The sequence below is a fragment of the Hemiscyllium ocellatum genome, chromosome 3 (genome assembly GCF_020745735.1).
Source record: "Hemiscyllium ocellatum isolate sHemOce1 chromosome 3, sHemOce1.pat.X.cur, whole genome shotgun sequence".
In the NCBI taxonomy this organism is placed as follows: domain Eukaryota; kingdom Metazoa; phylum Chordata; class Chondrichthyes; order Orectolobiformes; family Hemiscylliidae; genus Hemiscyllium; species Hemiscyllium ocellatum.
Genome location: NC_083403.1, coordinates 8,829,914 through 8,856,045, shown reverse-complemented (window position 1 = coordinate 8,856,045; position 26,132 = coordinate 8,829,914). Strand labels below are relative to the sequence as shown.

At 42.5% G+C, this 26,132-nt stretch overlaps 1 protein-coding gene across 1 annotated transcript in view; it reads right to left on the bottom strand.

Annotated features, from left to right (window-relative positions):
• LOC132834399 (dynein axonemal heavy chain 8-like) overlaps positions 1-26,132 on the bottom strand; it is a 1,143,262-nt gene that overhangs the window by 1,026,904 nt on the left and 90,226 nt on the right. Inside the window, exon 5 of the mRNA XM_060853284.1 lies at positions 23,550-23,739. Within this exon, the coding sequence (XP_060709267.1) occupies positions 23,550-23,739 (190 nt within the window). The remainder of the gene's footprint in view (positions 1-23,549; positions 23,740-26,132) is intronic.

Sequence of the window (26,132 nt, the reverse complement as noted above, 5' to 3'; positions counted from 1 at the left end):
AGCAACACATACAGACCAAATATTGAACTACAGAATCAATTATCCAAACTCCCACAAACGAAGCTGTATCAGAACATTATTTCAACAAGCTAACACACACTGCAGCACAGAGGAACTACACAGAGCAGAGGAAAATCACCTATTCCGTGTATTCTAAAAGAATGGGTACCCTGATTTCTCAGCAACAAACCCAAACAAGCAGACAAAACACGTCTAGAAACCCTAGCTACTCTCTCCTACATCAAAAACATCTCCAAAATGACTGCCAGACTACTCAGACCCCATGGCATCAGATAGCCCACAAACCCACCAATGCACTAAAACAAAGCTAATGAACTTGAAAGATCCTGTACAGACAATGAACAATACTAACGTTATTTACAAAATACCATGTACGGACTGTAACAAACATTACACTGGACAAACAGGCAGAAAACTAGCCACCAGGATACATGAACACCAACTGACCACAAAAAGACATGACTCTCTCTCTCTCTCTAGTATCTTCACATAGGGATGAGGAAGGACACCACTTCGACTGGGACAACACATCCATCCTAGGACAAGCCAAACAAAGACATGCATGAGAATTCCTAGAGGTATGGCATTCCAACCGGAACTCTATCAACAAACACATCGAGTTAGACCCCATTTACCATCACCTGAGAAAAGGAACAGGAAGTGACTTCACCACAGGAAATGACATCACCAACACAAAGAAACCCAAACATATAGATAGAAAGCAGGAATTTTCAGCATTGCTTCACCTGAGGCCCACTGAAGATGTCACCTAGTAGGGTAACGAAACGACTGGAAATGAACCTTCCAGTTAAGCAAGCAAACCTACATCCAAAATATAACATCCTTTCACAACATAAAGCATCTACAAGATAAGGCACCTTTATTTGACATATGCAGGCCTCAGTTGATTCAAATACTGATGCAAGCACATCGCAGATACAAAACCACGTGTCAGAGGGGTACGACAGACTTCTGGTAATTTGAAGAGTACTGGAAATGATTTAGATGCCAAGCTTTAAGACAATAACAAGCCTTTAAAATCATCCACAGTCAGTAGTTGCTGGGCATACAGTGCAAGCTATGTGATTAGATAACAGAACTTCCAGAAGATCCATCCAGATCATGGGCTCTGAGATCCTGTGCATCATTCAGAATCTGACAACTAATATGGAGAACCAAACTCAGCAGCTCACTTGTGGTATAGTTGGAATCACATCCAGGACCTGGGCTCCAGTCAGGAAAGCTAAATGGACCTGATAGTAGCAGATGAATAGATGCAGTCACCTTTAGGGACACCTTTCTGAGGCAGTCTTTCCTCCACCACCCTGTTATTGATAGAAATGTTTCTTCAAGCTGTAATGAGAGCTGAGCCTCATCTCATTGTGCAGCGATTCCCAACACCTTACTGCTTTCAGTGACCAGAGGACACCGACTGAAGACATATCACACAGAGGAGCATAAGAAGCAAGCTACTATGTCTACAACTGTCACAAACCTCACATTATCTGGGGATCTCTCCAGCACAGCCTCCCACCTCAGAGTCCCCAACTTCCTACAGTGGCTTCTACCTTCTTCTTAAAATCCACAAACAGGACTGGCTGCACAAAATCATTGTTTCTGCTTGTTCCTATTCTATGAAAGTTATTTCTTCCTACCTTGGCTTGATTTTTTTTCCTCATGTCTAGTTCTTTCCCACTTATATCTGCAATTCTTCTGATGCTTTCCATCTGTTGCAAAATTTCCAGTTTGCAGGCATCAGCCATCCACTCTTCACCATGGAGGTGCCATCCCTCTGCTTGTCCACCACCCATCAGGTTGGTCAGAGGGTTCCCCATTTCCTCTGGAGAGGCCTGAAATGTACCCATTCACCACCACCCTTCACTGCTTGGCCCAGTTCCTCCACAACTTCTCCTTTAATTCATCTCAATTTCCTCAGATCAAAGGTATAGCCATGGATACCTGCATGGGCCCCAGTTATGCCTGTCTCTAGGTTGGTTTGTGGGACATTGCCATTCCAATCCCACTCCGAGTCCCTGCTTATAAATCTTTCACTGGTACATTAATTACATAATTGGTGTTGCTTCCTTCTTTCATTGCAATTGGAAAAATGTATCAATTTTGCTTCTAGTTTCCACCCTGCTCTCACCTTCAGCTGGTTCATCTCTGACTCTTCTCTTCCTTGCCTTGACATCTCTCCTTCCATTTGTGGATAGGCTGATCACCAATATTCATTACAAACACGCGGACTCCCACGGTAATCTAGACTATACATTCTCATAACCCGTTTTTCTTTAAGTACTGCACTCCATTCTCCCAGCTTCTCAATCTTCCTTGCATCCGTTCTGATGATGCCACCTTCCACCGGGGGGAGGGGAGGTAGACTCAGAATTGCCCACTTTAATCCCCAACCAAGCATTCCCCACCACTGTGGGTGACAGAGCCCTTACCCTTGTCCTGTCCATTTCACACTCATTTTCCATCACTCTTCTCTTCCCTCTCACAACAGTGCTAGGGTCCACCTCACTAAAATCCTCACCCAAAGGATAGTAAAATGCCATTTCCACCACCTCCAGTGGGGTCCTTCCACCAGAAACATTTTTTTTGCCCTCCCGAGTCAGCATTCCATTAGAACTGTTCCTTTCAAGCCACCCGAGTCCACTCCTCCACCCTCAAAACTCCATGGCATCTTTCCATGCAATCGCTAAAGGTGCAACCCTTGCCCATTTATCTCCTCCTTGCTTCCCCACTGTAAGGATTCTATATTCCAACTCAGAATGGTGAGTGGCTTGGAGGGTAACTTGCAGATGGTTCCCATGCCTTTGTTCTTCTTGACAGAATTGGCCATAGGCTTGGAGCATGATGTCTAAAGATCTTTGGTGAACTTGGTGAAGTAGATAGTACATGCTACAGCTACTGAGCGTCTGTGTTGGAGGGAGTGGATGCTTGGGGATGTGTCACCAATGAGGCAGACTGTTTTTACCTGGATAGTGTCAAGCTTCTTGCATGTTGTTGGAGCTGCACTCACCCAGGCAAGTGTGCAGTATTCCATCACACTCATGACATGCCTTGAAGATGGTAAACAGGCTTAGGGGAGTTAGGAGGTGAGTTACTCGCTGAAGTACTCTGAGTCTCGAACTTGTTCTTGTGGTTACTGTGTTAATGTGCTGAGACTAGTTGTGTTTCTGGCCAATAGCAACACCAAGGATGTTGGTAGTGGGGGATTCAGTGATGGTAACACCAATGAATGTCAAGGGGAGGTAGTTTACGTTCTTTCTTATTGGAGATGCTCATTGCCTGGCATCTACGTGGCACAAATATCCAGGCTTGTCAGCCACTTGTCAGCCTAAGCCTGGATATTATCCAGATATTGTTGTGTTTGAATCTTGACTGTTTCAGTATCAGAGGAACCATAAATGGTGCTGAATATTGTGCAATCATCGGTGAATATCCCCACTTCATATCTTATGATGAAGAGAAAGTCATTGATGAAACAGCTGAAGATGGTTGGGATAAGGTGACTATGCTGAGGAACTCCTGCAGAGATGAGCTTACTGACGTTCAACAATCACAGCCATCTTCCCATGTGACAGATATGATTCCAATCAAAGGTAATAAATGAAATTCCAAATAAGTTGAAACATTTCTGGATTTTGTGGTGGGAAATAAAATGGGCCAACCGGACAAACTGCCTATGGAGAACAACGAGTAAAAGTGATCATTCTATCAAGAAGTCTTGATCTGTAATACAGCATAGTAAGGAAAAATCTGAAGTAAACATCTAAACTAGAAGAAGTTTAATTTTAATGAAACGTAAAGGGACATTATTTGGGTAACATGTAACCAGCAACTGCCAGGAAAAAAAACAGATATAGATTGGAAACATTCCAACAAAAAGGAAAAAGTATGGGAAGCAAAGTCAAGACTCCATGGTTGATGAGGGACATCAAAAGCATGATGCAGCAAAAGTTTTAGGAAATTATTTAAAGCAGGTTAGGATTATCAAGATTGATGAGGAGAGCAAAGAGGAAAATGAGATTGGCATCGGCAGAAAGTATGAGAATAGCGAATCAGTCAACTTGGTAGAAATTCAAAAATCTGTGGCAATAGAGTCATAGAGATGTAAAGCATAACACTGCAAAGCTCAGATATGATCTGCTGGTTCTAGAATGGTTTAGCTCTATCAGTTACTGCTTATGCTGCCTGGCATGTAAGTAGTCCTGTTTTGTAGCTTCGCCTGATTAATAAAGCATATTTAGGTATGCCTCTTGCTGCTCATGGCATACCCCTCCGCATTCTTCATGAGACCAGGGTGTATCCCTCAACTTGATGGTAATGTTAGAATGGGGGGTATGACTGGTCGTGAGGTTGCAGATCGAAGATTGGAATATAATCTGCTGTTGCTGATGACCCACAGCATGGATATCCATTCTTGAGGTGCTAGACCTATTCAAAATCTATCCCATTTACCATAATTATATGCAATACAACCAGACATGAGGCACTCTCAATGTAATGACTGGATTTTATCTTCATAAGCGTGGCGTGGTGGTCATTGTTAACAATATTGTCCTGGACAGATGCATTTGCAGCAAGCAGGCTGTTGAGGATGAGATCAAGTATGATTTTTCCTCTTGTTGCTTCCTTTACCACCTGCTTGAGCTTAGTCTAGAGGTATGTCCTGACCTTTCTAGCAGCTAATATAACTTAGTGGCTTGCTAGGCCAATTCAGAAGGCAGTGATGAGTCAACCACATTGCTGGTAATCTGGAATTATACTTAAACCAGATGAGACCAGTTAACAATAGCAACATTTCCTTCTTTCTGTGAAATGGATGAATTTTTACGGCAATCAATTCTTGTTCATCATTAGACTTTTAATTCTAGATAATGTATTGAATTCAAATTCCACCAGCTGCCATTTGAAACTCGGTCCTTGGAACAGGCATGGGATAGTGGGAAGTTTGGCCAGTTAGATAGAGAACTGGCTAACTGGTCGAAGTCAGAGAGTGGTGGTAGATGGTAAATATTCAGCCTGGAGCCCAATTACAAGTGGAGTTCCACAGGGATCAGTTCTGGATCCTCTGCTGTTTGTAATTTTTATTAATGATTTGGAAGATGGAGTCGAAGGATGGGTCAGTAAATTTGCAGACGATACGAAGATAGGTGGAATTGTAGATAGTGAGGAGGACTGTTGTCAGCTGCAAAGGGACTTAGATATGATGCAGAACTGGGCTGAGGAGTGGCAGATGGAATTCAACCCTGTCAAATGTGAGGTTGTCCATTTTGGAAGGGCAAATAAGAATGCGGAAAACAGGGTTAACGGTAGTGTCCTTAGATAGGTGGAGGAGCAGAGGGATCTTGGTGCCTATGTTCATAGCTCTTTGAAAGTTGCCACTCAGGTGGATAGAGCTTGTAAGAAGGCCTATGGTGTATTAGCGTTCATTAGCAGAGGGATTGAATTCAAGAGTCGTGAGGTGATGTTGCAGCTTTACAGGACCTTGGTAAGGCCACATTTGGAGTACTATGTGCAGTTCTGGTTGCCTCACTTTAGGAAAGATGTGGAAGCTTTGGAGAGGGTGCAGAGGAGATTTACCAGGTTGTTGCCTGGAATGGAGAATAGGTTGTACAAGGATAGGTTGAGAGTGCTAGGCCTTTTCTCATTGGAACGGCAAAGGAGGAGGGGGTGACTTGATAGAGGTTTATAAGATGATCAGGGGAATAGATAGAGTAGACAGTCAGAAACTTTTTCCCCGGGTACAGAGTGTTACAAGGGGACATAAATTTAAGGTGAAGAGTGGAAGTTATAGGGGGGATGTCAGGGGTAGGTTCTTTACCCAGAGAGTGGTGGAGGCATGGAATGCGCTGCCTGTGGGAGTGGCAGAGGCAGAAACATTGGTGACCTTTAAAGTGGTAATTGGATAGGTACATGGATAGGTGCTTAAGCTAGGACAAATGTTTGGCACAACATCGTGGGCCAAAGGACCTATTCTGTGCTGTATTGTTCTACGTTCTATGTTCTATGATCTAAGCCTCTGGATTAAAAGTGCAGCAATAATATCACAGTGCCATCATGTCCTCCTACTTTGTAAATCATAATCAGGCAATAGGGAAGCACAGGGAGATAGTGGCATGTGGTGATGTGACTGAACAAATAATCCAGAAAACCAGCTTAATGTTCTAAGAACATGGGATTGAATTCCATCACTGCTGATGAAATTCACTATAAAATCTGGAATTTAAAAAAAGCTGCCCTAATGGTGTTTATGTCACAACTGCTGATTGCCATAAAGATCCATCTGGTTCACTACTGTCCTTTAGGGAAGAAAAGCTGTCTTTTAATTGCCTGGACAATTAGGGCTCAGTGATTATGACTGTGCCTGGGACCTGTGCTCAATTCCAGCTTTGGGCGACAGAGTGGAGTTTGCACAGTCTGCCCCTGTCTGTGTGGGCTTCCTTCGGGTGCTCCGGTTTCCTCCCACAATCCAAAGATGTACAGGTTAAGTGATTGAGCTGTTAAACTTGCTCATAGTGTTCAGGGATATGTGGATTAGGTGCATTAGTTAGGGTAAATGAAGAGTGGTCTGGGTGGGTTACTCTTCAGAGGGTCAGTATGGATTTGTAGGGCCAAATGGCCTGTTTCCACACTGTAAAAATTCTATGATTCTAAGGAATGAACAATAAGCACTTGCCTAGCCAGCAATGCTCATATCTCGTGAATGGATAATTATAACAGGACATGAACTGGGTATGCAGGAAAAAATTTTTCCCTGGATGGAGGGATCAAAGGCAGGGGGCATAGATGTAAGGTAAAGGGCAGAAGGTTTAGCAGAGAAGTGAGGAAAGTCTTTTTCACCTGGAGGTTGGTGGGAATCCGGAACTCACCGTCTGTAAGGGTGGTCAAGGGAGAAATCCTCAGAACATTTAGGAAGTACTTAGATGCGCGTTTGCGATGCCAAGGTACATAAGGTTATAGGCTAAGTGCTGGAAAATGGGATTTGAATAGTTAGGTGATTAGTTTCAACCCGGGTGGATGCAAAAGGCTGTAAAGGCCTTTTTCTATGTTGTAGATCTCTAGGACTATATAATTTTATTAATAACGGGGCCCTATAAAGCACAAAGAATGTGTTAAATGTTTTGGGATAAAAGGCAAGAGTATAACATGTCATATGTACTGTTAAATGCATTTATCTAGGAATAGCATGATGACAAAATAATGGATAATGTGGAAGCAATGGATGGAGTGAAAATTGACAAGGCAGATCAAAGAATAAATAAATCTTTAATTTTAAATTTGTCTCAGCCATGGTGACCCCTGAAATAATCACTGATTGTCAAAAAATCCACTTTGTTCAGCAATATCTTCTCACAAAGGAAATCTACTGTTCTTTACCCAGTCTGGCTTACTACAAGCAATGCCAGACTCACTTCTCTCCGAAGGGCAATGAATGCTGCAGAACTTGGGTAAATTGTCTTGCATGCAATGCCCATTTAAAAGTTAAAACAAACAGACAAATGAATGATGGAATTTAATGCTGAGATTTAATGACATAGTTGTAAAGAGCATTGCACTGACAGAGACATCTGAGCTACATGTGCGTAGATCTTTGAGGATGACAGGAGAGACAGATACATGGAAACTTGGGCTTCACAAATAGAGGTACCAACAGGAAAGGTATACTGAATCTTTATGAAATCTCTTTAGGCCACATATTGCTGTAGGTATGGATTTTACAAATTTACGGATCAACAAAAGAGCATAGCTGTCATTTATTAAATGCTTCCACGGATCGGAAATTCTACAAATTTAGGTCAGAGAAGCTAGCATTGTTCTCTTAAACAAAGGAGATTCATGGAAAATTTGGTAGAGGTACAAATTGCAATGACAGTTTGTTAAGGTAGACAGTGAAACATTTTGTATGAGCTGGTGGTTCAAAAATACGGGAACACAGATTTTGAGGAAATATATTGCATAAGTTTACAGTTCTGAAAGGGTTAATGTTGTAAACTGCATTAAGATCGACCCAATTTGGTGATAACGTAAGAACTTTGGTGGAGAAAGACAGAAAGTCTCTAAGATTGAATACCTTTTTTCATGTATCTCCCAATAGCCTTAGTTACAATGTCCAACTTAGTAATATAACCTGTATCTGATTTCTATCAAACAATAAATTATGACTTGTTTAAGACGAAAGGCTCTTTTGGTGGTAGCAAAGAAACCCAAACATAAGCATTTTGAAATTTACTCATAACTATCTCCTCAGACACAACTAGGACAGGATGTGCAAGTATATATTGCCTGTCCTAGTTGTGCTTTAGAAGGCAGTTGTGAACTGCTTTCTTGAACCATTATAATCTATTTTGGTACAGTTACACCCATACTAACATTAGGGAAGAAGTTCCAAGATTTTGACACAGTGATACATTTCCTCGTCACAAACACAGAAATTGCTCAGCATTTCTTGCAGCATGTGTGAAAAGAAATTGGAATCAACATTTTGGATTCAGTGACTCTTCCTCAGAACTCTTCCTAGTCAGTTTGTCCATGGTTCAGAGGGAAATTTGTGGGTGGTAGCGTTTGATATCTGAACTCATAAAGTAAAGTTCAATAAGAAAGAAAGTACACTTTTAATTCAGTCCAGGTGAGAGAAAATAAACCAGAATATTACAGAACAAGAACAGGCCCTTTGACCGATCATTCCTGTACTGACCATGATGCCATTCTAAGGTACTCCCATCTGCTTGCATATGGTCCATATCCCTCTTTCCTTGCATTATCATGTACTGATACAAATGCCTCTTAAATATTACTATCATGCCTGTTTCTACCACCTCCCGTGGCAGTGCATTCCGGGCACCTACCACCCTCTGCATGTAACACAATTGCCTTGTCTGTTTTCCTTAAACTTTCTCCTCTCACATTAAACCTATGACCCCTAGTATTAAAAATTGCTACCCTGGAGAAAGCTATTCATCCTAATCATACCTCTCATGATTTTATGAACGTCTATCAGGTCATCCCTCAGCCTTCGATTATCTAACGAAAACAATCCAAGTTTGTCCAACCCTTCCTTACATCTAACACTCTCCAGTCCTGGCAAATCTCTTTTGTACATTTTCCAAAGCCTCCATGAACTTCCTGTCTTGTGTTGACCACAACTGGACACAAAATTCCAAATGTGGACTAACTGAAGTTTTATACAGCTACAACATGATTTGAGAACTTTTATACTTCATGCCCTGACTGATGAAGGCAAGCATGCTGTACATCTTCTTTACCACCTTATCCACGTCATAAAGTCATTGAGATGTACAGCACAGAAACAAACACTTCAATCCAACTCATCTCTGCTGACCAGCTATCCAAAACCAATCTACTCCCATTTGCTAGCACTTGACCCATATCCCTCTAAATCCTTCCTATTTATATACCAATACAGATGCATTTTAAATGCTGTAATTGTACCAGCCTCCACCACTTCCTCTGGCAGCTCGTTCCAAACACACACCACCCTTTGTATGAAAAAGTTACCCCTTAGGTCCCTTTAAAATCTTTCTCATCTCACCTTAAACCTATGCCTTCTAGTTCATCATCTTCTGTTAATATCACTTATATTATTTAACTATCTCCTTTATAGATCATTCTACTGCTAAATTAGATGGGCATTGCTTCATATTCAGGAAAAGAAAGTTGCAAGGGGACATTCAGATTAAGTGAATGAAAATTTTATAGCTGAGAGTGGTATTTACACTTTTGTATTGTCTGCAAACTTCCTAATCAGACCACCTGCATTTTCATCCATTTCTTTTATATATATAACAGACAAGGGTCCAGACATTGATTGTGGCAGAACACCATTGTTTTCAGAGATCCAGCCAGAAAAACACGCCTCCATCTTCTATGACCAAGCGATTTTTATATTAAATTTAGCAAAACACCATGGATCCTATGTGAATTAATCTTTTGGATTATCCTACTATGAGGGACCTTGTCAAATACTTCAGTACTCCCCTATGAAGGAGTGGTGCTTTGAAAGCTAGTATTTCCAAGTAAACCTGTTAGACTTTAACCTGGTGTTGAGAGATTTTTCATTATATCCACCGCAGTCCAACACAGGCACTTCCAAGTTATGCCCTACCCTCAAACATCTTTAGGGACTTACCTACCTTAATGTTTTTCACGAGACCCAACAAGTTCTATTTCTTAATATCAACTTGGCCAAGAATATCAACAATAACCTCTCCCTAATCTTATCATAGCCCTTTGAATAACAATGTGAAGTACACATTAAGGACCTCGACCAATTTCTCTGCTGCCATACAAAAATCCCCTCCCTTGCCTGTGAGTGTACCTACCCTTTCCCTAGCTATCCTCTTGCTCTGAATAGACTTGTAAAATACCTTGGGATTCTCCTTAACACTGCTTGCTGTGGATATTTCATGGTCTTATTTAGATTTTGTAATTCCTTGTTTAAGTTCTTTCCTGTTTCCTTTCTATTTCTCACAGGTCTTCTGTAAGTTTCCTAAATTTTACACATGTTTTCTTTTCCTTTTGAACTAAATTTCCAATATTTCTTGTCATCCAGAGTTCCCAAATCTTGCCTTCCTTACTTTTCATTTTCACAGGAACACCCTGGTCCTGAATTCTGATTAATTGGCCTTTAAAAGATGCCTACATGTCATATGTGAATTTACCTTCAAGCAGCCGCCCCACTGATGTAATGTGCAATCCCCCACTGTAGCTTGTTCACCCGAGGATCAGTCTTATTCTTATCCATGATTACCTTAAGAGTTACAGAATTATGATCCTGAAATTTTGACCACCTGGACAGGCTCATTCCCCAGTACAAGGTCTAATGAAACCTCTTCCCCATTTGGATGATTTAAATATTGTTTCAAGAAAACCTCTTGGATGCACCTAACAAATTCTGTCCCATCTAAGCGACAGCACAAAGAAAGTCACAGTCCATAGTGGGAAAGTTAAAATCATCCAATACAATAAAGCTGTTGTTTTTACTGCTTTTCATAACCTGCTTACATATTTGTTCCGCTGGCTACTGGGAGGGTGTGGGATAATCCATCATAGTGATTGCACCTTACTGATTTCTGAGTTCCACGCACACAGCCTTGCTGGGTGAGCCTTCCAAGGTGTCCTCTCTTAGTGAACTGTGTCATTCTCCTCAATTAGTAATGCAATTCCCCTACCCCTTTCACATCCCTCTCTAACAAGCCTGAAAAATCTAAATTGTGGAATATTGAGCTGCCTTCTCTCAACCAAATTTCAATAATGGCTACAATATCATAGTTTCATGTACTAGTTCAAGCTATAAGATCATCTGCCTTAACTATTATATTCCTTGCAGTAAAATAGTACACTTCAGACTGCCAGCGCTGCCATTTCATGAACCTGGCCCTGACTTCATTTGAGACTTTCTTGACTTAACCCCCCCCACGACCTTGTCCTCAATCATTCCACAGCCTTGCTGGGTGAGCCTTCCAAGGTGCCCTCTCTTAGTGAGCTGTGACATTCTCCTCAATCAGTAATGCAATTCCCCTACCCCTTTCACATCCCTCTCTAACAAGCCTGCTCTGGTTCCTACCCTCTTGCCGCATATTCATTTATTGAATATATTTAAGACAGACATAGACAGGTTCATGATTGTCAAGGAGATTAAAGATTACAGAGAGAAAGCAGCAGAATGGGGTTGAGAAACTTCTCAGCCATGATTGAATGATCGTGCAAACTCGAGGGGCCAAGAGGTCTATTTTCTGCTCCTATGTCTTATGAGCTTTAATGTCTTGAGTGGTACGAGCAAACCTCCATGCAAGGTTATTCCTGTCCCTCCTTGCAACCCATCCTTCTGCCCTGGAAGAGATCCCAATGATCCAGATATGTGAATCAGTCTCTCCTACCCCAGTTCTATCTGAAAAATGTGTTGCTGGAAAAGCGCAGCAGGTCAGGCAGCATCCGAGGAGCAGGAGAATCGACGTTTCGGGCATAAGCCCTTCTTCAGGAATGAGGTAGGTGTGCCAAGCAGGCTAAGATAAAAGATAGGGAGGAGGGATTTGGGGAGGGGCATTGGGAATGCGATAGGTGGAAGGAGTTTAAGGTGAGGATGATAGGCTGGAGAGGGGTGGGGCGGAGAGGTCGGGAAGAAGATTGCAAGTCAAGAAGGCGGTGCTGAGTCCGAGGGATGGGACTGAGATAAGGTGGGGGAGGGGAAATGAGGAAGTTGGAGAAATCTGCATTCATCCCTTGTGGTTGGAGGGTTCCTAGGCGGAAGATGAGGTGCTCTTCCTCCAGGCGTCATGTTGCCATGGTCTGGCAATGGAGGCGGCCAAGGACCAGCATGTCCTTGGTGGAGTGGGAGGGGGAGTTAAAGTGTTCAGCCACAGGGCAGTTGGGTTGGTTGGTGCGGGTGTCCCAGAGGTGTTCTCTGAAACGTTCCACAAGTAGGTGGCCTGTCTCCCTAATGTAGAGGAGTCTCCCCATAACCTCATCACCTCAGGGGATCTCCCATCCACTTCCTCCAACCTCATAGTCCCACAACCCCGCACCGCCCATTTCTACCTCCTGCCCAAAATCCACAAACCTGACTGCCCTGACCGACCCATTGTCTCAGCCTGCTCCTGCCCCACCGAACTCATCTCTGCATACCTCGACATGGTCCTGTCCCCCTTAGTCCAAGAGCTACCCACCTATGCTCGGGACGCTACCCATGCCCTCCACTTCCTCCATGATTTTCGCTTGCCCGGCCCCCAACACCTTATCTTCACCATGGAAATCCAGTCCCTATACACCTCCATCCCCCATTACGAAGGCCTCGAAGCCCTCCGCTTCTTCCTTTCCCGCCAAACCAACCAGTACCATTCCACTAATACCCTTCTTCGACTGGCTGAACTGGTCCTCACTCTGAACAACTTCTCTTTCCAATCCCCCACTTCCTCCAAACCAAAGGAGTAGCCATGGCCACCCGCATGGACCCCAGCTATGCCTGCCTCTTCGTCGGATACGTGGAACAGACCATCTTCCGCAGCTACACCGGCACCACTCCCCACCTTTTCCTCCGCTACATCGATGACTGTATCGGCACTACCTCGTGCTCCCACGAGGAGGTTGTACAGTTCATCCACTTTACTAACACCTTCCACCCCGACCTCAAATTTACCTGTACCATCTCAGACTCTTCCCTCCCCTTCCTAGACCTCTCCATTTCTACCTCGAGCAACCAACTCAACACAGACATTTATTATAAACTTACCGACTCCACAGCTACCTAGATTACACCTCCTCCCACCCTGCCCCCTGTAAAAACGCCATCCCATATTCCCAATTCCTTCATCTCCGTCGCATCTGCTCCCAGGAGGACCAATTCCAATACCGAACAACCCAGATGGCCTCCTTCTTCAAAGACCACAATTTCCGCTCAGACATGGTTGACGAAGCTCTCCACCGCATCTCCTCCACTTCCCGCTCCTCCGCTCTTGAACCCCGCCCCTCCAATCGCCACCAGGACAGAACCCCACTGGTCCTCACCTACCACCCCACCAACCTCCAGATTCTTCGTATCATCCTTCGTCATTTCCACCACCTCCAAACAGACCCTAGGATATATTTCCCTCCCCTATCAGCATTCCGGAAAGACAACTCCCTCCGCGACTCCCTCGTCAGGTCCACACCCCCCACCAACCCAACCTCCACTCCTGGCACCTTCCCCTGCAACCACAAGAAATGCAAAACTTCCGCCCACATCTCCCCCCTCACTTCCCTCCAAGGCCCCAAGGGATCGTTCCATATCCATCACAAATTCACCTGCACTTCCACACACATCATTTACTGCAACCCGCTGCACCCGATGTGGTTTCCTCTACATTGGGGAGACAGGTCGCCTTCTTGCAGAACGTTTCAGAAAACACCTCTGGGACACCCGCACCAACCAACCCAACAGCCCCATCGCAGAACACTTTAACTCCTTCTCCCACTCCGCCAAGGCCATGCAGGTCCTTGGCCTCCTCCATCGCTAGACCATGGCAACACGATGCCTGGAGGAAGAGCGCCTTATCTTCCGCCTAGGAACCCTCCAACCACAAGGGGTGAATGCAGATTTCTCCAACTTCCTCATTTCCCTCCCCCCCCCACCAACCTTATCTTAGTCCCAACCCTCGGACTCAGCACCGCCTTCTTGACCTGCAATCTTCTTCCCGACCTCTCCGCCCCCACCCCCGCTCCCGCCTGTCACCCTCACCTTAACCTCCTTCCACCTATCACTTTTCCAATGCCCCTCCCTACCTTTTATCTTAGCCTGCTTGGCACACCTTCCTCATTCCTGAAGAAAGGCTTATGCCCGAAACGTCTATTCTCCTGCTCCTTGGATGCTGCCTGACCTGCTGCGCTTTTCCAGCAACACATTTTTCCACTCTGATCTCCAGCATCTGCAGTACTCACTTTCTCCTACACCAGTTCTATTAGCTTTCCATTTATGATTTCATTAGCACGTGGCAAGGCAGTGATCCTGCGATTACAATCCTAGAGGTCCTGCTTTTCAAATTTCGACTTAGCTCTCTAAATTCCCTTTGCAGGACCTCAACTCCCTTCCGAAGTATGTTGTTAGTACCAATACGACCTCCGCTGCTCACCCTCCCCTTTCAGAATGTACACAACCACCTCAGAAGCATCGCTGACTCTGGCAGCAGGAAGGAGAAAGTGAGGACTGCAGGTGCTGGAGATCAGAGCTGAAAAATGTGTCGCTGGAAAAGTGCAGCAGGTCAGGCAGCATCCAAGGAGCTGGAGAATCGACGTTTCGGGCATAAGCCTTTCTTCAGGCACCAGGAAGACAACACATCATCCTGGAGTCTTGCGCATGGTCGTAGAAACACCTATCTATGTCCCTGACTAGAGGGTCTCCTATCACTACCACTCATCTACACCTCAAACCTCTCTGCTGTACAACAAAGTAAATCGCGTGCGACTGATCTGGCTGCTGTTGTTGCTTTGGATGGAATTTACGAGTAAAAAATGAGGTCTGCAGATGGATGGAATTTAAACTAGCTTGGCAGGGGGATGGGAACCTAAGGGGAGGCGCTGAGTTAGCCAGAGTGGGTGAGGGGTTAAGGAAAAAGAGAATTCAGATAGTAAATAAAAAGCAAAAAGCAAATGAGTAGTGCAGCACTAAGATGAGTGGAAACTAGGTGGCGACAGAGAAAGTGTGAATGTTTAAAAACAAAGGATCGTCTGGTGGGAGTGTTAGGATTCAAAAAGATGATATAAAAGCTACCATAAAGGCACTTTACTGGCATTTGAAACAAGGTAAATGAGTGGACAGCTCAAATCATCGTGAATTGATATAATGTAGTGGTCATTACAGAGACATGATTGCAAGGCAGTCACAACTGTGAGTGAAATATCCGGGTGTATCAGACTATGCAGAAGGATAAACAGGAAGGAAAGGGAGATGGTGTAGCTCTGATACTTCAGGACGACATCAGGGCGGTAGTAGAGGTGATATAGGTTCTATGGAGAAAAAGTTTGAATTAAGATGGATGGAAATTAGAAATAGTAAGGGGAAAAAGTCACTGATTGGTGTAGTCTATAGGCCACCAAATGATAATACAATGGTGAGGCGAGCAATAAACACAGAAGTAACTGATGCATGCAAAAATGGTCCGACAGATGCCATGGGGGATTTTAATTTACATGTTAATTGGTCAAACCAAGCTGGTCAAGGCAGCCTTGAGGAGTTCATAGAATGCATCCACAATAACTTCCTTGAACAGTATGTAATAGAACCTACGAGAGAGCAAGCCATTCTAGTTCTGGTTCGGTGTATAAGATGGGAATAATTATTGACCTCATAGTTCGGGATCCTCTTTGGAGGGGCAATCACAGTATGGTTGAATTTCAAACATAGATGGAGAGTGAGAAGTAAGTTTCAATCCCAGTGTCTTGCACTGAAACAAAGAAGACTAAAATGGGATGAGGGAGGAGCGGACTAATATGAAATGAAAGAGTGGCTGAGATAAACACCTCCCCCTTTAAAAACAATTCAATATCAAAAGACGGCTTCATTTTTAAAACCCTTCAAAAACAAATTGGTCAGTATCCGCAAATACAGTTATAAACTATACTAATTATACACATGCAATGATGCACAACCACGTGCGAATTCAGTCCATGGCACACCCGCCACCGAATCTCAAGTGAGGCTCGATAATGTGTCGGCAATCACGTTTTCGCAACCTGCCACATGCACAATTGTCAAACTGAGTGGCTGCACAAACAAGCTCCATCTAAACAGTCTGGCATTTTTGTCCTTAAATTTTTTAACAAATGTCAATCAGTTATGATCAGTTTATACAATTGTCTCAGATGCATTGCTGGTAACATAAACACTGAAATGTTGTAATGTCAACACCAAGCTTAAAGTCTCTTTCTCCATTGTTGAATATTTCTTTTGATGAATGTTCAACTTCCTGGAAAAGTACCAATGGGTCTTTCTATCTGCTTATCATCCTCCTGCATGTGCACTGCACCCACATCACTGGCATCGATAGTTATCTTGAAAGGCTTTGTGTAATCCGGTGTGGCTAGTACTGGGGCTGTGGTTAACACACATTTTAAGCTGTCAAATGCCTTTTGACAGTTGACTGTCCACTGAAACTTCTTGCCCTTTTTGAATAATTCGGTGAGTGGAACAGCCAGACTGCTAAAGTTTGGCAAAAACATTCCAGAAAATCCACTCAATCCCAGGAACTGTCGTGCTACTTCTTTCGTCGACGGTGTGTGAAATTCCCCAATTGCATTTGTTTTCGCATCCCATCTGGTCATTTGTCCATGTGCAATAACATGGCCTAGGATGTGACTTAGGCTTTGGCAAATTCATTTTTAGCTAGGTTTACCATCCAGCCTGCCTTCCGAAGTCGATCGAACAAATCTGATAAATGCTGTACATGTTCCTTCCACGAGTGAATAAAAATCAACAGGTCATCAATTAAACAATTGGGTAACCTAGCAATTACCTTATTAATCAGTCTCTGAAATGTGGCTAAAATGGTTTTCATACTAAATGACATAACTTTGAACTGATATTGTCCATTTGACATTATGAAAGTCAAAATCGCTTTTGCTCTTTCTGACAGAGGTACTTGCCACTGAGCAAGTCCAACTTAGAAAAGGAAGTTGCTTGTCCCACTTTATCGACACAGTGTTCCAACTATGGAAATGGGTATGCATCAGTCTTTGTAACAGCGTTGACTTTGTGATTCTCCACACATAACCGTTAGGTACCAACTGACTTTGGCATCATGACTATGGGTGAGCTCCAGTCATTGTAACTCACTTTGACATAGAACGTAGAAACATACAGCACAGAACAGGCCCTATGGCCCACGATGCTGTGCCGAGATTCAATCCTAATGTAAAATATAGTAATTTAACCAATGCACCTCTCAACTCACTGCTATCCATGTGCATGTCCAGCAGTCGCTTAAATGTCCCCAGTGACTCTGTTTTCACCACCACTGCTGGTAACATATTCCACGCATTCACAACTCTCTGTGTAAAAAACCTACCTCTGGCGTCTCCTTTATACCTTCCTCCTAAAATCTTCAAACTATGACTTCTCATACCAGTCAATCCTGCCCTGGGAAAAAGTTTCTGGCTATTCCTCTCATTATTTTGTACACCTCTATCAGGTCTCCTCCCTTCCTCCAGAGAGAAAAGTCCAAGCCTATTCAACCTTTGATTATGCCAATAAGGAAGTTGCTTAATCAGAACAGCATCTCCTCTCTCTACATCATGCACAATTAGGTTAGTAGTTGCCAGTTTATTTCTGCATATCTCCGCTTGTGATAGTTATAATGCTTTCAGGTCATTTCAATTTTCTTGGGGAAGGTAATTCAATAATTTATCCCAATTTCCCCATTGTCCAATTTGATTTGAGGAATGTCCAATTCAAGGTCCTCTGAACTTGGTTCTTCCTTCTATACTATAATCATTAACACGTTCTCCTCTTGCTTTCCTTCACTATCAAATTTTTTTTTGAGATTATTTGCATGACAAACACAGATTTCTTCCTTATCAAGTAATTCACCTCACTTAATTTCTTTTCAATTTGATATGGTCCACTAAAAACTTTGCTATTAAAGGCTTCCCTGATATTGGAAGTAACACCAATACCTTATCCCTAATTGCAAAATTGTGAACTCTTATCTGCTTCCTGTTTCATTGTATCCTGTGATACTTTTCAATGCGATTTAGCCAACTCTCCAGCTCTATTTAATCGTTCTCTAAAATTTGACACATAGTCCACATGGGTGGGCTCTGAATTCTGACTTATTAGTTTCTCCTTAATCAATTTTAATGGTCCTCTTATTTCATGCCCAAAAATTAATTCAAATGGACTGAATTTGGTCAATTCATTCGGTGCATCTCTGATTGCAAAAAGTACAAACATCATTATCACTTTAACCCTTATCCCAATCATCTGGATAATCTTGACCAAATAAGCCTTTAACATGGTCTTCAATGTTTGATGCCATCTCTCTAGCACTCCCTACGATTCCTGATGGTATGCAGTAGCTTTGAATTGCTTTATTCCCAGGTTATCCATAACCTCCATGAATAGTTTGGATGTGAAGTTTGATCCTTAATCTGACTGGATCTCTACTAGTAGTCCATACCTCGTAAAAAAATTAAGTAATTCTTCTACAACCCTTTTAAATGTGATCTTGCATAATGGGATTGCCGTTGGAAATCTAGTCAACACATCCATTATTGTTAATAAATATTTATTCCCACTTTTTGTTTGGAGTAGGGGACCTACACAATCAATCAAGACTCTTGTGAAAAGTTCCTCAAATGCTAGTATAGGTGTGAAAGGTACAGGTTTTATTACTGCCTGTGGATTTCCGATTAGCTGACATGTATGACGGCAAAATTCAACTACATCCTTGTGTAGACAAGGCCAGTAAAAATGTCTGTGTAATTTAGCCTATGTTTTCTTTACCCCTAAATGACCCTAGTGGTAGCTCATGCAACACTAGCAGCGCCTCCTTTCTATATCCTACTGCCAAAACAATTTGATGAATCTCTGCCTATTTCTCAACTGCTTCAATGTGCGATGGTCTCCATTTCCTCATTAAGACATCATTTGTTAAGTAATAACACACAGGGATGCATCCACTCTCCTTCTCCATGTATGCCTTTTGATACAACTGTTTTAGGTTCTCATCTTTCTGCTATAATTCAATAAGAGTAGCAGAACTAAAGATACCTGCATGTTTATCTATTTGCTCCTGCTTTGTTCTACTTATCTGATCTAAAAAAAGTCCCTGATAAAGCTATATCAGCTTCCATATCTGTGCCTTTTGATCTCTCCTGCTTCAGCTTGTCCTCTGTGATCACCCAATCTGGGAAAATTCCTGGATAAACCTTCTTTATTTCTTCAATTCCCTGCATCTCCATTGGCTGTTCAATTCAATAGAGCAGGCAGCACGCAAACCAGTGAAACAACTATATCATTTGCAAGGACAAATTGTACTCCTGGAGCTGAGAGTTTGTCCAGTACTCCGATCACAAATTCTCCAATCTTCTCTGGGCTCTCTAGCCTCACTTCACATAATTGAGCAAATTTTGTCTCACCATTTCTGGCAATAGTCCCTCAGGAGTACATATCTCCACATTCCTTCAGCATTACAGACTGAGAGGACCCTGTGTCCCTTCATACTGTAACCTCTTTACCTGCTACTCCTGGCCTATGTGAATAAGCTTTACTCTTAACATTATTTTTTAAGCAGATCTGGCACTTGCTCCTTCATCAACCTCTGATCATCTTGTACACTCTGAGGCAATTGTCTAAATTCTCTTGTGCTTTTTGTTACTAGTCCAACAAAACTTCCATGCTCATCCAGTTTTCTTATATCTGGCTTTCTTCTAGTCCACCAACACTGCGATTTCATGTGGCCCATTTTATTACAATGAAAATACCGGAACTTTTAAACTTCTTTGTCCGCCTCAAGGGTTTTTTTTAAAACCCTGTGTTAAGTTCAGTTATGATCTTCACTGAGGTCTACCTTTCCCTTTCCACGTGAGGATTTCTTTTTGCCAAAATTTTTATCCCTCATGGACTGAAATTGATTCTGGAAGCCAAATCATGCTTTATGGACCAGCTCATAATCATTGGCCACTTCAACTGCTAAACTTACCATTCTAACTCTTTACTCTTCACATGAGTTTGTAATACTTCAAGCAGTGAGTTTTTGAATTCCTCCAAAATAATTACCTCTCTAAGGGCTTCGTAGATTTGCATGATTTTTAAAGCTCTGATCCATCTATCGAAATTACTCTGTTTGATGCTTTCAAACTCAATTTAGATTTGACCAGGCTCATTCCTTAGATTCCTAAACATTGTCTAAAGGCTTCTGGTACAAGTTCATATGCATTTAAAATGTTTTTTTCATTTCTTCAAACTGCCCAAATAACCCCTTCTGATAAGGATGCGAATACCTCACTAGCCCGACAAATCTTGTTTGGATCAACTAACGGTGGCACAGTGGTTAGCACTGCTGCCTCACAGCACCAGGGACCCGGGTTCAATTCCCGCCTCAGGCAACTGTCTGTGTGGAGTTTGCACATTCTCTCTGTCTGCGTGAGTTTCCTCTGAGCGCTCTGGTTTCCTCCCACAGTCCAAAAAATGCAGGTTAGGTGAACTGGCCATGCTAAATTGCCCGTACTGTTAGGGGTAGGAGAATGGGTCTGGGTGGGTTACCCTTCGGAGGGTCGGTATGGACTGGTTGGGCCAAAGGGCCAGTTTCCACACTAAGTAATCTAATCAAAACCCTATTGGCCACTGCATTTTTTGCCACCTTTTCAAATGAGATGAAAAAGGCTTCCACATCCTTCTCATCAAATTTAGGCAATGCCTGAACATACTTTAACAGTTTTTCACTAGGCTTCTGACTACAAGGGACTTGCTCATCCTCACCTTCTTCCTCACTAAGGTTACTTTCAGCCTTTATCTCCAGTTTTTTAAGCTGACTTTCCTTTTTAAGGGTGAATTTCTGAAGTTCAAATGCTCTGTTTTCTCTCTGTTCTGCTGCTCTCTCTTTTTCCCTCTCTTCTGCTTTTAGTCGTAACTCAAACTGTTTCATTTCTGCTGGACTTTCCTTATCTCTTGCCTCCAACTCAAGCTGCTTCATTTGCAATTGAGTTCTTGACATCTCTATGGATTCGGATGGTCTCTCCAGCAAGTTTAAATGCTGAGGTACTGCTGTTATTATCTCTCTTTCCTCACAGAAGCAGCAGGTCCAATCCCAGTTTCTCTGCTAATTCCTGCAGCTTGGTCTTATTCACCTTCTGCAAAATTTCCAAAGTCACCGCATCCATTTCAGAAAACTTTTAGCAACTAAAAGACCTATTACTATCCCAAGCTTTGTCTAACCAACCAAACCAAGACCTGAAATAAAGACACTAGCACCTTGCACTCATTGTTTAAAATCCCAAACAAGCCCCCAATTTGTTATGTACTAGGCCAGACCACTCAAGGCATTTTTAAGTAGGGAGCTCATAACATAACTTTGCAATTTGTTTCGGGAAATGTACTGTGAACAATACACGGAGTAAGTTAGCTAGGTTGACTACCAGGTTTTAAAACAGACAAGAATTTATTCACAAAATTACACAATTAAACACAAAGAACCGAACAAAGAAACCCTACAGAACTCAGTTTATCCAAACAAGACTTAATTATGTTGTTCCAAATATACACAACAGTCCCAATTTGCAAACCCCCTTAAAAATAGTAAATATGGAACAAATGCTTGCAGGCTGAAGTTAGAAGGGCAGAAGAACCTTCCCATATCCCTCCGACCCCTTCCTATTCATACACCTATCCAAATGCCTCTTAAATGTTGCAATTTTACCAGCCTCCATCACATCCTCTGGCAGCTCATTCCGTATGCGTACACCACTCTGTGTGAAAACGTTGCCCCTTAGGTCTCTATTATATCTTTCCCCTCTCACCCTAAACCTATGCTCACTAGTTCTGGACTCCCCAACCCCAGGGAAAAGACTTTGCCTATATCTCCTAACCATGCCTCTCATCATTTTGTAAACCTCTATAAGGTCACCCCTCTGCCTCCCGACGCAACAAGGAAAACAACCCCAGCCTGTTCGGCCTCTCCATGTAGCTCAGATTCTCCAACCCTGGCAACATCCTTGTAAATCATTTCTGAACCCTTTCAAGATTCACAACATCTTTCCGACAGGAAGGAGACGAGAATTGCACGCAATATTCCAAAAGTGGCCTAACCAATGTCCTGTACAGCTGCAACATGACCTCCCAACTCCTGTACTCAATACTCTGACCAATAAAGGAAAACATACCAAACGCCTTCTTCACTATCCTATCTACCTGTGACTCAACTTTCATGGAGCTATGAACCTGCACTCCAAGGTCTCTTTGTTCAGCAATACTCCCCTCGGACCTTACCATTAAGTATATAAGTCCTGCTAAGGTTGGCTTTCCTGAAATGCAGCACCTCACCTTTATCTGAATTAAACTCCATCTGCCACTTCTCAGCCCATTGGCCCATCTGGTCCAGATCCTGTTGTAATCTGAGGTAACCCTCTTCGCTGTCCACTACACCTCCAATTTTGGTGTCATCTGCAAACGTACTAACTGTACCTCGTATACTCGCATCCAAATCTTTTATGTAAATGACAAAAAGTAGAGGGCCCAGCACCGATCCTAATGGCACTCCACTGGTCACAGGCTTCCAGTCTGAAAAACAACCCTCCTCCACCACCCTGTATTCTACCTTTGAGCCAGTTCTGTATCCAAATGGCTAGTTCTCCCTGTATTCCATGAGATCTAACCTTGCTAATCAGTCTCCCATGGGGAACCTTGTCAAACGCCTTACTGAAGTCCATACAGATCACATCTACTGCTCTGCCTTCATCAATATTCTTTGTTACTTCATCAAAAAACTCAGTCAAGTTTGTGAGACATGATTTCCCATGCACAAAGCCATGTTGACTGTCCCGAATCAGTCCTTGCCTTTCCAAATATATGTACATCCTGTCTCTCAGGATTCCCTCCAACAACTTGCCCACCACTGAGGTCAGGCTCACTGGTCTATAGTTTCCTGGCTTGTCCTTACCACCCTTCTTAAACAGTGGCACCACATTTGCCAACCTCCCAGTTGTCCTTCAGGTCCCTTTTAAATCATTTTCATCTCACTGTAAAATTAAGCCCTCTATTTTGAACTCCCCTACCCTGGGGAAAAGAGCTTTGTATTTACCTTATCCAGGCCCCTCATGATTTTATAAACCTCTATAAGGTCACACCCTCTATTAGCTTTTCTAACTACTTCCTAACATCTGCGCGCTAGCCTTTTGCAATTCATGCACTAGGTCACACAGATGCCTTTGGATCTCAAATCCATGTAATTTAATTTTGCTACTTTTAGTAGCATTGTGTAAGTACATATTATAAGCTGCAATCCATAGACCAACTAACTGTTCAAACATCTTACCATTTAAGAAAGTGATGTATCTGCGAATAATATCTTTAAAAGCTTTCTTCTCTCTTTCCCTATTTACGTCCTGATTAAGTCCACCCCAGTTTCCAGTTGCAGAAATGGCTGGTAAGAAAATATTTTCCAGCATAGTTGCAGCACCAGAAAGTATTCCATCACTGCAATCCATGACACCAAAGAATGCTTCCTGCGAATAGATATATGGATTAGTATTATCCATAGCACTTCTAAAACTGCTAAAAAAAGTTAAGCATTTTACTAGATATCACATTCCCCTGTTTCTGGTGCTTCTTTAACATAGAAGAAATTAATAATTATCTATTTTATGGGGTATTTAGAATTTTTTAAATCAAAGCATCTAAAATTTCATTAATGCTACTTTGATTATATCAAAATATGAAGTGGACTTCCATTTCTGTTGCTGCAAAGTCACATAATTTAAATGGTTATGATGAATCATGGGCCGTAGGAGCACCAGTGCTCGAAACTCATCAATTCAAGGCATAAGCAACCAAGTTGGTACAGGATTTAAAGTATTTAAATGATCAAAATGAATATACACTATAGCAAAAAAGATTTTCTTTAACCATGAAGATACACATTAGGTGTATTGAAGGAAAGGAAGCCCAGTGACCAATGCAGTTGTTGAAGAGCATCCACATAAAGTCAGTCAGACTAGGCCAACCCTATTTTAACCAAGAATAACAACTTGACCTTTTCTCGAGAAGAGAAATATTGCTATAACACCAGTGTCAAACCCAATACTGACTGGATTTTGCCATTCCTGCATGAGGAAAGAGATAACTCTACATTCTCCTTTTGTAGTATTTTTAAATAACGTGGAATGTAACCTTCATGGTGCATGACTGATTTCATACTTTCTGAGGGGAATAAAGCATGTGGCAGCTCAGGGATATAGCAAAGAAAGGAGAAAGCCTATATTGCAGGTAGACACTCTTTGACACCTCAAGTTTAAAAGATGTTGCTAACTTCAAATGTAATAATAGAATGCAGATAAGTATATTTCTAGTGCATTGACAGATGTTTAGAAAAGAAAAATTAACATTAAATCTATCGCATTATGAACAAGGACAGCTCCTCAGAGACAATAGACAGATTTACCCAATTAAATTAAACTAAACTGAGGTTCCAAACTAACTTAATTGCAGTTACAATTGTGCTATATGTTTGGATTTGTTCACTGATAGATGCTTCAGCCATTAGTTCAGCCATATAACAGGTGTCGGGTTCTCTGATTGACAGGTCACATAACCATTCAAGAAAAAGTGATGCACTTAATGTTTTCAAGTCTAGAGACATTGCTGACACAGTTATAAAACTGAATTTCATTAGGAATGCTTAACTTAACTGCATACCCCCCCAAAAAAATAAGATTAGTCTGGCAGTGTTTGTTGATAAAGCTGTCAATAAATCTGTTTACAAAATTAGGATATTCTTAAGTGAAGGTAAAGAACTATTTCTTTATACTGATAGTTTCATGAGCAACTCCAATACTTTCCAATGTTACTAAGAAAAGAATTATGCATCCTGTCTGCAGTGATTACTGGGTGATTGGCACAGTGGGATTATAAGGGGTTTCGAAGCAAGAATCTGACTCAGCACGGGTGAAAAACTGGCATGGAGACAGCATGGTGTGATATGCCACGATTTGGGGAAAATGGAGGAGCATGACAAATAAGCGGTCATTGGCAGGTATGAGAAGCCACAAAGGGTATGAAAGAGCATAAGAAATGAGTGGGCAACAAGTGCATAGGGGGTCACAGCTAGAGTGCCTAAACCAAGTACAGAAGTGAACTGATATCCCAGTAAAGGAAGGCCTTCTAATTTGCTCACATTTTGGTGCCTTCATTTGGACAGATTACTTCCTCAAAGCAGAAATTCCAGACCGTAAAAATAAGAGAAGTCAACTGCAACTTTCCAAGGAAGCATTGTGCTAACATGCCTAACTCAGCTACACATTACAATCCCACTGATGTCCAATCCCCACCTCTTGCGTAATTCATTACTATCAGAATCCAATGCATTTCCATTGTTCAAGTGTTCACCCACCATCCCAGGCTCAAAACCCTTTTCAAAAAGTCATAGAATAGAATCATAGAACTCTTGCAGTATGGAAGCAGACCATTTGGTCCATCAAGTCTACATTGCCCCTCTGAAGAGCATCCCACCCAGATCCCAACCCTATCGGGGTAATAGTGCATTTTCCCATGGCCAAGCCACCTAGCCTACACATCCCCGGACACTATGGGTAATTTAGTATGGCCAATCCACCTAACTGCACATCTTTGGATTGTGGGAGGAAACCAGAGCACCCGGACGAAACGCACGCAGACATGTGCAAACTCCGCACAGACATTCACCAAAGGCTGAACCCGGGACCCTGGCGCTGTGAAGCAGCAGTGCTAACCACTGAGCCACTGTGCACCCAAAAACTGCAAATTGCATCCAAACCAGGTAGGAGCAGAATCTACAAGCTCCTGATCTGTAGTCAGGCACATTATCCAATTCACCACGGGCCCCAAGTATTGTCAATAGTTGTCCTCTGTTACTGGTCTAAAA